At 41.9% G+C, this 16592-nt stretch overlaps 1 protein-coding gene across 6 annotated transcripts in view; it reads left to right on the top strand.

Moving 5' to 3' along the window:
* Positions 1-16592, top strand: part of EVL (Enah/Vasp-like) — a 141844-nt gene that overhangs the window by 75546 nt on the left and 49706 nt on the right. For all 6 annotated transcript variants that reach the window (XM_038179840.2, XM_072038302.1, XM_038179836.2 and 3 more), the window contains exon 3: positions 4765-4942. In XM_038179840.2, coding sequence (XP_038035768.1) covers positions 4765-4942 — 178 coding nt within the window. The remainder of the gene's footprint in view (positions 1-4764; positions 4943-16592) is intronic.

Below are 16592 nucleotides of genomic sequence, written 5' to 3'. Positions count from 1 at the left end.
AATGGTATTCATGTGAGACAATCTAAAATGCATCTGAATAGCCAGTACAGACCAAGCAAAAGTCATAATGTCTACATATATATATATGGAAGACTTTGTATGTGTACCAGAGGTCTGTCTTAATCAGAATATACAATTTGTAGTGTAGGTTATATTTAAAATTCAAATCTTGATCTCTATTTTAAATATGTTTTATATTAACTGTAATACTCTATTTGCTTGCAAATGTTCCTTCTTATGAAAAGGTTGAATGCTATCTAAAAATCATCTCAATTCAGAAGGAAACAGTTATATATTTTTTTTCTAGAGTTTGAAGACAAAAAATGCTCCCTCAAGCAAACAAAAAAGTACAGGTTGCTTTAGTCACTTAAAACTGGCTAAAAGAAAATACCTTAAACATTATTACAGAAATCTGGTATCATGAAGACAGCAAATGTTCTGAAAGGCTCAGATTGAGAATTTGATACATTTTATATGAGTCTCACATGGAGCCATAAGCTTACTAGGCTTGCTAAGTATTTGCATTTAATGAGAGCAAAAGTGAATTTCAGTTAAAATAATTCCCTGTACAAGCCATTTCATGCTTGCTTTCAGGTTGTGCTAAGTCACATTAAAAATGAGGTTTTATTACAAGCTGCTGTTTTTCAAGGAAAGACATATTTTTCTGAAAAGGACCAATCTTCAGCTAATATGTGATTTCGCATATAATGAGGCTAATGAAGCTATACAAATTTCCAGGAGTTGAGAAACTAGTTTAAAATATGTAACACAATAATACCACGTAGGAACAATTTTAAGTTTTATTGCATACTGTTTGGCAAGGCACAGACTAGAGTAATCTTCATGATTTCACCCGTGCCTGTCTTTAATGTTTCCCTTTTAATTTTTGTTGTTTTGTATTGCAAGTTCAATAATCTTTCTCTTTAATTTTCATCCCCTCCCTCCTTTTTTTTTCATGCATCTCCTGTAGACTGCTTTTGTTATTTTTTTAAAGTTTCTTTTCAGTTCCCTAGCCCTTTTCTGGGGCACATATTAGAGTTTATGACGTTCCCTTCCCATTTTGTTTACCTTGTCTGTGTATATTTTGCTTTCTGGCTGGTGGTGTCTAAAAAGGTGACCACAGAGAGAGATATTTTTTAGAATGGCAGAGCATCAGCATCATTCTCACCATTGGGAAGTGGTCATCAGACCACTCGTTCCCCTTGTGTGTTGGGATGACGTGCTCGCCGCGTGCTTGCACGCAGCAGCGCTTAGCTGCAGACCGGCAGTCAATGAATTCCCCTTTCTGCTCAGATGGGCACATTTGCATAGGCTCATACTGGCATGAGCAGTAATCTTCAGAAAAACAGAAGTAGCTTTTTGAAGCTTTGGAGTAGCCGCAGAGGCCAGCACTGTTTGTTTTGAAGCTGCGGCCAGGTCTGTATTGCAATCACTTGACATCACGAGCTTTAATGTCTCTGTGCAACCTTCGTTTTCTCTTAGCATGTAGCCCAAGAGAGTCACAAGCAAACCATTTGCTGCAACTTGCAGCTTGCCAGCTGTAATTGTAACCTAGCCTCTTACAAAGGTGAAGTGTGTTAGCTTCAGTCACCGTGCAAGGCTTTCAGAAAGGTAAGAACATACAGCTGGTCCATCTCCATGGCCTAGCGGACAAGCAGGAGCTTCCCAGTGCACGGTCATGATCCGCTGAGAGTTTGAAGGGGCGATTTTACATCAAGTGATTTCAGCTCAGCATGATCTCATTGCCGAAACGCAAGTGCTGAACACATAGGTGGGGAGAAGGGTGTAAGGCAAACGTGAATCATGTCTCCTGAGGGCTTTGTGTATTGATGTGGCTAAGACGCGAATGTAAAAACAGGGCCTTGGGGAAGGTGGGACTTCTTAAACTTGGGCCTAAGCCAGACCTGAAATGGGGACAGCATTCTTGTGATATAAATTAAACCACGTTTAAAAACAAAACAAAACAAAACAAAACAAAAAAAAACCAACAAAAACTAGTTAATTACATCGGTAACTTACTGAAGTCAGTCAGGTTTGGGCCTGCATGCAGAAATAAAGAATCTGGCCTCAGCTGTAGCAGTTTTTAGCTGCTTCATCACGATCCCTGTGTTTTAGCAAACACACGACTGCTGCCCATGGAAGGAGTTTGTGCTGGGAGCACAGCAGAACCCAAGCTGATAATAAACTTGCGGAGCATTTCATGCTCTGGAGAAACAAGCAAATGCCTTTTTCTGTCTTGATAAACAAGAATATGGGGTGTAAGACTTGTGCAGGACCTCTGACCCTGTGGCTGTGGTCACACAACCAACACCCATCAAGACCCCCTATTACTGTGAATCCTGTCAAACATCACCATCACTGCTGCTGATAATTTGGTAGCCTACAGACTACAGTCAAAAAGAAGACTTTCAGTTTTGAGTTTCCTTATATATCCATGCCTGCCCCAGAGAGTTTACACTTGAAACTGAAGCAAAGTTATGAAGAAGGAGAGTACCAGATAGAAGTGAGGCAAAGACTTTTTTTAACATTAAAGTGATGGAATATTGAAAGACATCATTTTATTAATATTATGAACAATTGGCCTGTGAAACTCCTTGCCATACAGTATAACTGAAATCCAGAATTAAATAAAATTCAAAACAAGGCAGATATTTTTATCAGTAACAAGACTATTTTGTTTCAGGATAGAAAAGATTAAAACGGGTTTGAAAAGAAAAAAAAAACATATGGTGTGCCATGTTTCAGCTTTTAAGACAAACTCTGAGTGAAGAGTTACAGGAAGAACTATTTGTTATTGACAAATCCATTACTTCTTTCTGCAAGATTTCCAATAAGTTTCCCCAATTCAGCTATTATAGACTAAAATTGAAGATGAAGACTGAAAAACTAAAACTGAAGATGAAGATGAAGGCAAGATGAGCTACTGAGCTGCTTAGCATGGCAGATACTAATTTACCGACATATCGAGCTTTACCCTAAAGTTCCCTTAGAAATACCTGTACAAAACCCTCTGTGCACCAAGGATTGGGAATGGCAGATAATATTTTACTGTCATATCAAGCTTTAGAGTAAAGTTACCTTAGGAATACCTGTACAAAACCCCCTGTGCACGGAGCAGTGGGACCTTCTTTATTTTAATTACAGCTCCAAGGCACACACGTACCATTGTGTGCCTTGAGGAGTCTCAACACCATTTGTACAGGTTGACCTCTGTGCACTCATTTTTAACAATGGCAGGAGAATCTATCCTCTTTTTCCTGTTCTATAGGAACATTAATCAAAGAAGATAAAATGAAATTCAGGCTGGTTTGTATTTCACTCCCCAGTTCAGTCTCTGTTTTGAGTTTGAAGACAAGGTTTTACATGGTTCATCTAAGCATCCTGATGATTTATGAAGGTCAATGTTCAAATTCTGTCTTTATTCAACTGAAGTGATCAAACACACAGAATAAAGAGGGTTCTGAATTTCTGGAGTAGATGTTCTGGGAAAACAAGTTTTGAAAAGTTTACCTGAATTCTCTTAAATTACTTTTGGCATAGATGTTTACAATTTCTGTCTGTCTTTATACAACAGCACTACACCTTCTAGTGCTCTTTGGACTTCAGTAGTGCTGTCTTTCAAACAGAAGATCCCTTTAGCAGGTGAGAAAATCTGACTTTGCAGAGCCTGGAAGAAGCTGGACAATCTTTCTATAAATTTCTTCAAATGTACTGGCTGGGCATTCCCTTGGTTAAGCTGTTCAGAAGTTGTTAGAAAGTTTAAAAGTTGGTACATGTTAGAACTGTTGGGTTAGTTATTCAGGCATGAGTCTACCTGGTGCTCCGGAGAACCCTTGCAACTTCAGGCTCTTCCGTCACAGCTCAGTGGTAGGATGGGAATGGTGTCACCATGTTTTAAGAGAAAATAGTTGTTTAAGCCATTGGCAACAGCAGTGAGTTCATGACTCTGCTGTGGTTGGAGGGACGTGCTTTTCCACATCGTCCTGGCTGGGGCAGGTGGCTTCCTGCGCAGCACGTGAGGTGTGCAGTTCCCATTTTCAGGGGACCAGCTCTCAGGAGCCCGTGTTATAAACCTAGGCTGGGAAGGTGCTGGGCAGTACTGCATCTCTATGTGCCCTGCCCATGGTAAACAAGGCATTTTATCTAGCTGATTAAATCATACAGAAACACCCTTCTGCTGCAGTCACCCCTTCTCTGGAAATTATAGCATGTAGAGCAAGGGAGGAGCTGGGACAGGGAATATTTAGTTGAGTTTGCCACTGCCCGTCTGATTCTAGACAGAAAAGTCTCTCATTGTAAGAAGCTGGCGGTGATCAGGCACAGGGGAGGAGGGGAAAACCAGAGCCTGTGCAGTGAGACAAACATTTATCTGCTGTAGTAGAAGGCCGGTGCCAATCTGTCCCCTTTCCTGACAAGTGCCAATGATTATCCCCCAAAAGATGGCAACAGCTGCTGGCACTGACTCTTGACATCTGTCTGCAATATACATGCAGCTGTATCCTGGGCAGGTGCTGTAGAAAACATGAGCAGGTAATAGATTTTGCAGAACCAGCTTGCAAGTCCCTGAGGCTGGTTTGAACTGTTACAAATCTCACCCACACACGCAGGTCTTCTGTCATCCAAGTGCATGCTGCCTTACCACACTGCCATGGAGCAGCTGCCATAAGAATGCCACTACCAATTTAATTAGCCTTTACCGAAGGCTTTTCCTTTTCCCCACTGAAAACAGAACTCTAATTTTCACCCTTCTCTTTCATATCACAGGTAGTGATTAATTACTCAATTGTGAAGGGACTGAAGTACAATCAAGCAACACCTACCTTTCATCAATGGCGCGATGCACGGCAAGTCTATGGCTTGAATTTTGCAAGCAAAGAAGAGGCTACCACATTCTCCAATGCAATGCTGTTTGCTCTGAATATCATGAATTCACAGGATGGAGGTAAGTTAGCAGCCACCAGGCTCTTTATTAATCTGTGACATTTTTATGACGATTCTTATCAATCACCTGATGCAGTTGTGTTGGATGGTATGTTGTGATAAAAAACATTATCCTAAGAAAAAGTTGGTTTCTGGCAGACCCCCTTTAGCTCAGCATTAGATATGGTATGAATTGTACATATTTTCAGGTTTTATTCTTTTTCCTCCCAATTTTTCATGGTACCTTAACTCACAGTAGGAAATCAATGGATATTTGGAAATGCCTCAGCATGCAGGTAGCCCCACTGATTTCTTTGGATCTATGTATAAATTCTGTTACCTGTAACAAGGAAGAATAAAATGTTAAATAAATAGAAGCTAGGGTAAAATTAGCAACCTTTTTTAAGAACTTCTGAGGTAGAATACTGAGCTCATATTTCCAGTATGTCACATCTTGGCTGCAGCTGACTGTGCTTGTGGCTCAGCTTTGAGCATCCAGTGTCTTGGTTATTTGGTAAGGTAAAATGTAAAGGCTTGTGCTCTGGACATTGACTGGTGTTACTCATAACTATTGTACTGACCGTAGTTGAGGTTTGTGGTGAAGTATACTATTGTGTTAAATTGCCATTGCAACAACTTGCAAAGGCCCAGACTCAAGTCCCCTTTTCTCAATGGAAATCCTATTCTCGTATGCAATGCCGAGATTAACTACTGCCATCAGTAACACGCCTAGGACCTCTTTGAAGTTCATGGACTGCGACCAAAAAGCAGTCTTCATGTGGTGCTCTTTTTCCTACCACAGCCCTGTTTTTGTTTTGAAAACACAGCAATACAAGGTTAACATCACTTGCTGCGGTCCGGTTTTTGCAGCAGTGTTCGATGGCATGAGGCAGCAGCCCTCCGGGGAAAGCAGAGCAGTAGCTGTCCACATTAGACCAGTTTCCAAGTGCACAAATATCCTTAAAATGTTTATTTCAGTCTCCTGAAAACACTTAATGCACAGATACATCTTACTAGTTAGTATACTTCTAAGGATTCATATTTCTTCTTTTGATATATCCATTCATGCTATTAAGCTGACAAATGCTAAAGTCATCAAAGAGCAAATTCTGTTTTCAGAAGTAGAGAACGGAATTTGGCCTTTTTCAGTTGGCCTTCTTCAACTCTAGTTGTGCCACAGCAGGAGACCTTCAGGAGGAAATCTGGCCAACACTCCCCAGTCCTAAGCTTGTGTGTACCTGAGTAGTGCAGAGCTCTTTGGCTGTGAAAGGTCTCTCATACATGGTCAGCCCTGTTAGATCACCAGGTGAAACTCCAAAATTCTGATGCTTTGCTTTTGATCTTGAGGTTGTGATTGGCTTAATATCTATGTTAATGTCTATGTTGAGAGGCTTTTTGCAAAAGCTCTTATGTTTATGTATTTTTTCACCTGTCTTTTCCCCTCAGTGGGGTGGGTTTTCTTCAGGATTTTGAGGTTGGTCCAGAGAGGCTCACTGAGGAAGCGTGAGTTTCAAGATGAGCATTTATTACCGTTATGCTAAAGTGAAAGGAACTATCTTAAAGTGGACTTGTCCAGAAATTTCACTTGTAAGCTATTCCTAACGAAGTACAACAGGTATTTTTAAGAAAGAATATTTGGATACTAAAAGCCCTATTAGATTTCTGTGAAGTTTATTAATATAGAGTAAATAATTATTTGGATTTGTTTCCATTATTTTATTAATTAGAATAAAATAGTGTCAGATAGTTAGTATACCGTAGTGTTTTCAATGCTTTACATACACAAGGTTCAGACCATGCTGAAGACCTTCCATTTAAAGTTTGTACTTGTCTTATATACAGACATGAATTGGGTCACACAGATGCCAAAATTTCCTGCTTTCTTAAAAAAAAAAAAAAGGAAAGGAAAGAAAAAAAGGAATAAAAAAGCTTTGGTAAACAATCAGTTTTCAGCAATGCTTTTCTCTTTCACACAAAACATTTAAGGTTTAAAAGATTGTCAGCTGTCTCATTAGATACAACTCAGGTTGTCTAAAACAGGAATTTCAATTTAAAGGAAGTTTCAGCATTATTTTGAACTCTGATTCTATGAAACAAAGTCTCCAAATATTCATTTTTTATCAACTTTTTTTTTTTGAATTCCAAAATGTATCTTTGCATGTTTCCCTTTAAAACTATGAAATTGCCAGTAGATTATACTGAAACAGTTCGGCAGTGGTAGTTGTACCTAATGTCCTAATGTACCTAAAGTTTCTTGAAACAGACTCTTTTTCTTGGTTCTCAACAATAACTTCTCAGAAGTAACTATCAGGAATTACATTTATTTAAAAAAAGAAAAAAAAGTAAACAAAATAAAAATTCATAATTTTATTGACTCAAAAAGGAAAGTATTTTGATTCAAAGCTTTTTTCTCACTACTTTGTTCTTTAGAGCCAAAATTCAAGCTTTTGTACCCACTTGTGTGGCATATAATGCTAACTTTGTCAGCATTAAATATCTTGACACTGCATTTCTGCCCTGCTGTATTCACAGCCTCTGTTTGTCTGGGCAGCTTCCCCTCGCCCTGCTTTCCCCAGGCAGCACTGGAGGCGTGGGCGCGGTCGGCAGAGGCAGAGCACAAGCTCTGGGAAGGCAATCAGTCGATGCACAACCGCGGACAGGGCAGCCTGCATCCCCCCCACCTGTTCCCTGCACCACTGTGTGATGCTGGCATTCAACAGATACCTGTTCTCCCTTAGGACTTTTCTATTATCATAATTTTCCCAGCTGTTGCAATAGTCTCAGCGTGAGAGTTGACAGCAAAAGTGTGTAATGGATATGAGGTATGAGATGTATTTTCAGATCTGCTCTTCCAGGCTCACATTGCATATTGCTCGTATTTGTGGGCATGAATTCACACAGGCACACGTATCCATGCACCTTGTCAGGCACAGCCCCTGCCATCCATTCTGCTGCCTGCATGCTGCACTGGGGTTTGATTTTCATACGCAAAACTCATTAGAAAAATGAAAGCATTTATTATATACATGCATCCATGTGTTAGGGTTTTGCTCTTATGCAAGACAATCTGTCTCTTGTGGAGACAGATTCCAGGTTTGAGGAGTGTATTTGTACACACAGAACTGTTCACACTAATTAATCCTTCAACCGAAACCACAGAGTTAAACAGAGGTGTTCGCTTTGGCACATTCATCCTGAAAACAGCCCATCGTAGCTATCTGCTAGCTCTGCAGTTTGGGATTTGCTACATACACTACTTGGGACGTGCTATTGTTTATTTTTTCCATATATCCCCACTGAGACATTGCTGTGTTTAGGCACTGCTATCTTATAGTGGGGCACAGGTTCTGTCTTCCATCTCCCTTCGATTTACTGCCCACTTGTACAGACTGAAATGAATCGTGTCAGACTACAGCAGAAAATCTGGGGCATGTCTTCAGCAGATGTGGAGTCAGGGTACTGTAACTAGATAGACATTTGCAAAAATAACTAAGTCCTGTTCAGAAAGCAATGGTGTGGGTTTTCTGAGCAGCACATTACGCTGAATTAGAGAGTTTTAAAATGGCAGCAGTTCACGTCTGGGGGAATTGGAACTAATTTCTAGGCAGTGCTGACTTTGGCATGAATGAGTCACTTGAAGTGAAGACACGGTTCTGAATTCGTGCTGAGAATCGCTGTGCTGTCCCACTTCTTTACGAGAGAGCCTCGTACACCACCATCACCCATCTCTCTGCGCCGTCGCATGAAGCACTAGCGAATGTTAAGCCAAGCGCTTCATTAAGTGCTTAAGGTTAAGTGGGCTGAATCAGATCCTAAATCCAGCTGCTGACTCACAAGCCTGTGTTAATCTGGCTTGCGTGTCGAGATCATCCCAGGGGAGGTTTTCCTCCCAGGAGTATGATGGCCCACTTTTGGGAAAGTTGGGAGGAAAGCCATAGCCAGAACTTGCTGCCAAGGCTTATTTCTGCAGCGGCTGAACTCGCTGACGTTGGCCGTCCCCCACGTGTCCAAATTCCTAGTGATGTGATGGGAGCTGCATCCTCAGGATGGGGTAACGAAAGTCCTTACAGTTCTGGAACTGAATGCAGTATTCATCTCAGTCTTGTGCTTTGTAAGGATGCTAATTATTGTGTTGGGAGTAATCTAAAATGATATAAAATACTAAAGAAAAGTAATAATAAAAGCGTCCCATCCTTCCTTGAGAGGTTGACTCACTGAATCACAATTGTTTACCTGCCAGCTTGTTTATATGCCTAATTACTTTGATTTCCTTATATATCTCTTTAGTCTGTCCTCCTTTACAATAAAAATGCAGAGCTGGTTCTGTGCCAACCTGCGAAATAAGAGCAAATGATAACATTGACTTGCTCATTACCAATCTCTTGCTTATGGTTGTTTAATGGTGTCATTTAGCAAAGCCATTAGTGTGACAAATGGCTTCTTGTTAAATTGTTGGTTTGATTAGTTGTTGTTTTGTTTGTTTGTTTGTTTTTCATGGGAGTCCCCTTTGTGAAGCCAGCCCTGTTTACTGGTGTGAATTACTCGATGCAAGCAGTGTCCCTGTCCTGCCTTGTCAGTGGCAGCTGGATTTCATTGGGGACAGAGCAGCATCCCTTCTTGCCCTGCATTTTACATGGATCATGCTTTCAGGCTGTTTGATGTCTGCTGAGCAGACAGGGTTCATGTTCTTTGGGGCTTACATCCTCTTAGATTTAACAAATGCAATGACAGATGACAGCACAGCACGGTTATTGGAGCAGGGCATGAGGTGAGGGTATCAGCAAGTGTCTTGAGCTTCGGTGGTTGAAAGACTAGGTACCTCTTGGAGAAGAACAGACAGTCTTGAGATATGCAACCTACGGGTAAATTGTGTAATGAGTATTATATATTGTGGATTTTTTTTTAATTTTCTTTCAATATCCTGGTGAGATATTGACATACTATATGAGAAAATCATTGGTACTCACGGACCTGACTTGACCTCTGCAGGAAGAGCATTTTGGCAGTCAGGGGGAGTCTTTCCCACTCCTTTTCTTCTGATTAGTAGATCTGCTGGCTTCTCTTTTTCACCATTACAGATTATTTGCAATTTCTCCAGCTCCCTTTTCCATAAGTTGGATTTGATTAAGTTTTTTGTTGTTTGAGATCTTTTTCAACTCCTTCAGTTGTTCCACTCTTTCCCTAGTCCAGACGTGACTATTTCCATATTGCTGGAAGGAAGTTGCTTGTAAAGCACTTTAAACCCTCCAAAATAAGGATGGAAACAGAAGAAAGCATTGATTCACCAAACAGCGGTAAACTGGCAGCATATAGCAGAATTCCTCTCCCCTGGCTAGCTGCCTGAAGCATTTGTAGTGTTTCTGTGAGCATGGGATGCGTGTGAAGATTATGGTGCACCAGATTTCAGATGAAAGACTGTAATTTATTGGATATCATTTTGTAATGTTATATTCAGCTCATTTTTCATTAGCATTTTTCCAACTAGTCCTTTAGCTGTGTTAGTATTCTGCAGTGCAGTGGCTGGTTTATTTGATAATATCGCCCCAAGACTTCCCAGCACCACAGAGGACACAGTGTGGGAAGACAAAAGGCTGCATCTTCATTACAGTCCTGCATACTACATAAAATAACTCATCAGTAACGGAGGGGACCCACCACAGAGTACAGTGACCATTTGCAGCCAGCTGCTTCCAAAACTTTTCTGATGTAAAGGGATCCGTGCCCCATGCAAGCCACTTCATGTAACGCACTGCAAGCTGCTTTCCCACACTACCAGGTGTGTTGGTGCAGATTATAAAACACTAAAATGGTTTATTCTGTGCACATTTTACTTCTAGGTGTGCTGAGAGCATCTCCAGGCTGATGTAACCTCACATCACGTGTGCATTGCCATTATGCTGCAGGTCTTTTAACCAAATCATCCCAGAAGTTGTTCCTATTTATAATGTAGGCAAAGAGAACTTGTAAATAACAAACTTCTAAACTTGCTAGTGTAAATATGATCCATGTGGTCAGATGCCCAGCACTAGCCAAAATAGCAAGCCACAGGCAGTGGTTAATTGGGTGCATGTTAAAAATACAGAAAGCTTTTGCTTCTTTAAAAAACAAAGCTTTCCTGGGGGAATAAATCTTACCCAACTGTCATCTTCCAAAAGCACAAGAGAAAGGTTTAGAGAAATTAAGTTTCACAATTTTTCCAGCCTCGTGCTTACTCCAGTTTCAACGTAAACTTCAGCTGCTCAGAAATGCACTGCAGATGGGGCAATTTCAAACCTAACTCGCTGTGCTTTTTCCTTTTTCCTTTCATCTTCTGCATTGCTTTAGCACTGGGTCTGTTCTGGAATAATCCACCTGACATAAATATTCCTGTAGTATATTGCTTACTATAGGAATATATTTCTTCGGATGATCATTTCTGAACTGGGCAGAGATGAGGTGTTACGGAGCAAACAAGTGTGAATTTTCTTGAGCAGCCAGTGAAGGATACACCTCTTCCAGTGGCCCTGTGCATCTTCAGTGGTTCCCATCTCTGCCCGATCCTCTGAGGGCAGGATTTCCCTTTCAACCTAGCTGAAAAACATCAGTTCAGGCCATAGCAGCGCTTGTTACGCCTCACTCCAAAGGCTCTTCTTTACTGTGCCGATGGAGATAACAGTCCTCGTGCAAGCCCACTGCCCATGTTTCCAAAATAACCAACACTTCTCCTCCTGCCACTTAGGGCACCTGCCTTGCGAGTTTCCCCTGCCTGCAGAACTGCTCCGGTTAGGTTGGGTTTTCTGAGAGGAATACGTGTAATTTCTAAGAATTTGGATACTCGACATAAGTTGAGCCCACATTAAGAGAAACATGTTTACAGCCATTCCAAGAGAAGGAGACCACACTGGTGTGCTAACACCACCTTCACAGCACACCCAGAGCTGGAAGCACTTGGCCCAGCCAGAAGGAGCGAGAGGAGGACGGCTTCATCTGCTGGCTTAGCGTGGCTCCAGTTGAGCGCAGCACAGGAGGTGGATTGCTCTATTCGTGAACAGATAAATTGGGCTTAAAGTCTCCTTCTAGCATTACAACTGTAAATATCACTGCTGTTATTCATCTCCCAGGAAGTACCCGACCGTTATTTAGTTATTCTGCTGTTAAGAAGTAGGCATCATTTCTTCCATTCAGTTTTTTAATCCCCCAGATGGTGGGCAACCATGGCAAAATGTTTTCCAGAGCAGTGAAGTGCTCTCCTGGCATTATGCTAATAAAACCCCGTGGCACGTTGCTTGTAAACGTCTTAGCCACTTTCTGCAGGATTCTCTTATCCTGCCCTCACCCATCTCAAGCAACAAAAGGTGCCTCTGTTCTTTGAAGAGCATAACAAATCTAACGGCTCTTGAGGCTCTCACTGATGTTTTTGCTGCACTGAAATCTTCAGCACTAAATGCAAACCACTTCAGGAAGGAAACCGTGTGGGGAGAAAACTGCTGAGAGATTTAAAGGAGACTTGTGCATGTTGAGAGAGGAGTCCTGCTAGTGAGATCCCCCAGCACCATTGCCCTCAACCCTTGTTTTTCTGAAACTGGTGCAACCTGGCAAAGCCCCCAGAGCTCGGTGGAAAAAGATGCAGTGTGCCTTTGTCACTAGGCTCTTGTAAGTGGCAGTAGAAGACAGTTTAAAAAAAAAAAAAAAGGAATTTCAGGAGTTTGGGAAGTATAGTAATTTGCATGTAAGCAGTGTGGGCCAGATTTTGGCCATCAAATTTTTTAGAGACTCTTTGTAGGATGTCCTTGCTCAACACGCCTCTTTATCTCCCCCACTGGCAAGGGCTCCTTTTTTGGGGTTATTCTGGGCTATATACACACCGTGTCCTGTGTCAGGCAATGACTGTGTGAGGAGCTCAGCCTCAAGCCACCGAAGTGCAAAAATTGTCTTTCCCCTGGAGATGCTGTGACTCAAGAGCTGCTCCATGTTGCTCTCCCTCCTCTGCCTCCTCTTGTCTCCCCAGGGTCATGGTGGCAGAAGACGTGTCTGCCACCAGTGTTGCCAAGCATAACCTCAGGATAGGGTGACAGGATGGGATGTCCTAAAATGCCCGAGGAAGGTAGGTGTTGGCTGCCCCGGCAGGGCACGGTCCCTTGCAGGATCCCAGCCTGAGTGCTGGACTCTTCTCATGGCGCATCCTGTTTCAGTCTCTACTAAGTTGTGCAACAAAAAAAAATGTCTTTTTATGATGAAAATGGAGTTTGTTTTTTTCTTTTTATCTTTTCCAGTGCCATACTTTGGCATGCCAAATCTCAGTGCATTTTGTTTTGTTCAACACTAACAGACTGCAGGAGAGTTATTTACTGGTTGGACATCTCATTGCTTTCAGTGAAAGAGAAATTGCTTCTTGCAAGAGATTTATTTATTTGTTTATTTATTTAAAGAAAACTTTCAGTTTTGTGTTCATTTGCTGTCATTCTGAAAGTGCTTCAATATTTGGTGTCCTGGGGTAGTCTCTAAAATAACTTCACTCTAATATGATTTCATTTCTGTCAGAACAAGAATTACATTTGAGGAAAGCAGTTTTGTCTTCCTCTTCAGCCCCTGCACGAGCAAGAGGCGCTGCACTTCCACAAGGAACAATGACGCTCTGTTTAACTCTGCACGTACCCTGACATCCCACTCCAACCTTTTTGTACTCTTTTGCACTATTTTTAAAGCCAGATATTGAAAAGAGCGTTCTTTTTGAAGAGAGAAAAAACAGTATCGAAAACAAATAAATTACTTCAAATGCTCCGAGGGATGTGTTTGTTCTTAAAGGAAAAAACTGGCCCTGCAGTCTGCCGTGGTGGTAGTTACACAGATCCAGATTTGCAGAGTGATAACTGTGATAGGCATTCCTGACTCGAATCACCAAAAAAGGATGGATTTTTAAGATGGTGCTGCACTCCTTCAAGTGCTCTCTATTTTTGGAAAAGTAAACTGCAGAAACTTCCAAACGATTGTGCTCAGAGTGACATCTCCGGCTTTCTACAACATTAATAGGTATCGGAGCATACCTAATGCAGGGATATTGTATTGTATTCGTTTTCAATCATCCTGCAAAAATGGTGTGTTCTGGTAATTAGGGTGTTGTCTAATCCTAGTGCTATCCACACACACACACACACACAAAAGAACTTACATTATTCACAGGTACCCTATGCTAATTTTGGGGTACTAATTAATTTATAATGGTGATTAACTTGAAATTAAATATACAAATGTATAAGGATTACAATAGGTTTTGGTTTAGTAGTTGATGAGCTGGCAAAAAAACTTGGTTCTTCTTTATTTAGTCGATTTTCTGAATTGCCATCTAAGGGTCAGTTCTTACAGTAGCTTGTCCCCATGCAATAGTTCTTACACTTCCCTAGCTGTATCTCACCCCAAACATGCAATAATTATGTGATCACAGTCCTCCTGTTAACTGGAGCAGAAGTTAAATCTTTCATACAAACTTCTGCATCTGAGCAAGGCTGTCTCTGTGATCAAGGAGGAGAATCAGATGCTCCTAGGACGTTCAGATATGTATTTTAGGTGCCTCTACCAGTCACCTTTAAGCAAAATTCAGACCATTTTTCTCTTTTTCTTCTTTGACTGTAAAGAATTGCTGTGAAGAACCCTTCCCTGGTATATGACAGTTTTTCTATGATCCTCTTCCAAACTTCCTAATTAATAGAGTAATTATTTCTAATCACAGCTATAATTAATTAGTAATTACAATAATAATTAAACCTCTGGTTTAATTAATAGTAAGTTACAGAACTTGAAACCAATGTACATAAGCTGTATTTTTAGCGATGCTCCCTGGGTTTCCCTGGGACAGCCAGGGAGAGCTCAGAAGGGTGCGTGTGTGAGCGTGCATTCACATGGGCCCTGCTCATCGGATTATCACTGCTCTGACCGCCTGAGCTCTGCAGACAGATGGCCTTTGGACATGCAAATTTCTGCATTTTAAACCAGAAGTGAACTCAGGAAACAATTCACAAGTATCTCGATAGGAATGAGCTGCTGGGCCAAGAGGATTTTTCACGTGTAATCAAAATAAAATTGATAGTGCTTTGAAACAGCTTTTTCTTTATTTTAATTTAGCTTTCATTATGTGCCACAATTTGCTGCATGAGCAACATGCAATAAAAATGCATTTCTGCTCAAAACACGCAGCATTTAGGACCACGGCACGGAGCAGTGCAGCCGAGGAGTTTGGGCACGGCCATGCAGCCCTCTGGCAGCAGGCTCAGCGAGAGGCAAGTTGTGCTGTTTGATCCGAACCCTCAGTGTCGCCATATGCTGCCGCCAGCAAAGCATGCAGAGCAGCTTCTGCCGCTGGCGGGTAATCCCCGGGGAGCTCACGCAGATTCTATTAATTGCCTTCTTAAAGGACTCTGCCCGGTCACCCAGCATCTTGTTTTTCACGAGACAGCCAGAAGTTCTAGGTGGTAGGGCTTTCTGCAAACAAAACCTGCGACCCTTGTGGGAACGACTGTTGGGTTTTCTCCAGGTAACCCCAGTGAGAAAATACAACCGAAAATGGGATTTTTAACAGAACTGCAATCACCGTGCACGTTTGCTTTGCACCTCACAGAGAGAGGACAGCTCGCCCAGAGGTGACGGGTGTGCACGTGGCCACGTGCTGCGGGAGGGTGGCTTGCCAAGCGACTCAGCCCCTGCAGCACAGCAGGGAGCTGCAATAAAATGGAACAATCTCTGGTCGTCCTGTAGTTCAGGAAGGAAGTCATCTGTGAGGAGGTGACTTCGGTTCACACGGTGCGCAGCTTTTGTACTTGTACGTGCTCAGCTGCACAGCTGCAGCCAAGTCAGCGCGATTCACGCCTTGAGACTGCATTTTAAAATCTGCTCCGGTTCTACTGATAAAAAAGCCAAACCCTGCAAAGCAATCACCGTCAATCTGATTTGCATGGATTCCTTTATCTCTTGGTCTTGATTAGCATTCCAGAGTGCACCCTATAAAACATTGATTTTAATTCCGTTTTCTCCACGGCTGGTTTCCAGGGACTCCCTCTGCTGGTTAGTGCAGCACCTAAAAAGCTGTGTGCATCCTTGCCTGTGCGATACGGCGTGCTGCTGGAGGTAGATAATGTGGGCATGGCAATGTAAGGGAGAAATGTAACCCTATTTCATTCACTAAATGGAAGGAAAATAGCAGTAGTTATTTACTGTGCTGCTTTTGCTCTATTTTAATGCAAGCCTATCCTCTGTGCTAAGGGAGAGAATTATAGTGCTTAAATAAGGCCAGTTTTCCAATATTGACTAAATCTTACCCGAGGGGCCCATCCTGTGCTCTTCTTAATATTTATTATGGAAACTGTAAGTTCTCTTTCTACCCTAGGTAGCAATGTTGTGACTTTGAGGCCAGTGACTACAGGGGTCACTGACTGCTCTCTGGGCGACAGATACATAGAGGATTATATTTAATGCATAACCAGTGGAGTTCATACAGTGGGAAGTTGCCTTTATTTCCCTCCAGGACACGCAGTACATGGAAGTTCTTTTTCTTCTGATGCTATGCAAGGCCCGGAGGACAAGATGTAGAGCCAAGGGAACTACAAATCTGCCTTTTCTCAGTTTCTGGTGGTGGTGTGCAAATTGGCAGAGTGCTGCTGCGAGGAAGCAGGGAGGCAGCTGGCTTAGAGGTGCTTTCCACA

The sequence above is a fragment of the Anas platyrhynchos genome, chromosome 5, assembly GCF_047663525.1.
Source record: "Anas platyrhynchos isolate ZD024472 breed Pekin duck chromosome 5, IASCAAS_PekinDuck_T2T, whole genome shotgun sequence".
In the NCBI taxonomy this organism is placed as follows: domain Eukaryota; kingdom Metazoa; phylum Chordata; class Aves; order Anseriformes; family Anatidae; genus Anas; species Anas platyrhynchos.
This window is presented reverse-complemented; position numbering and strand designations above follow the sequence as displayed.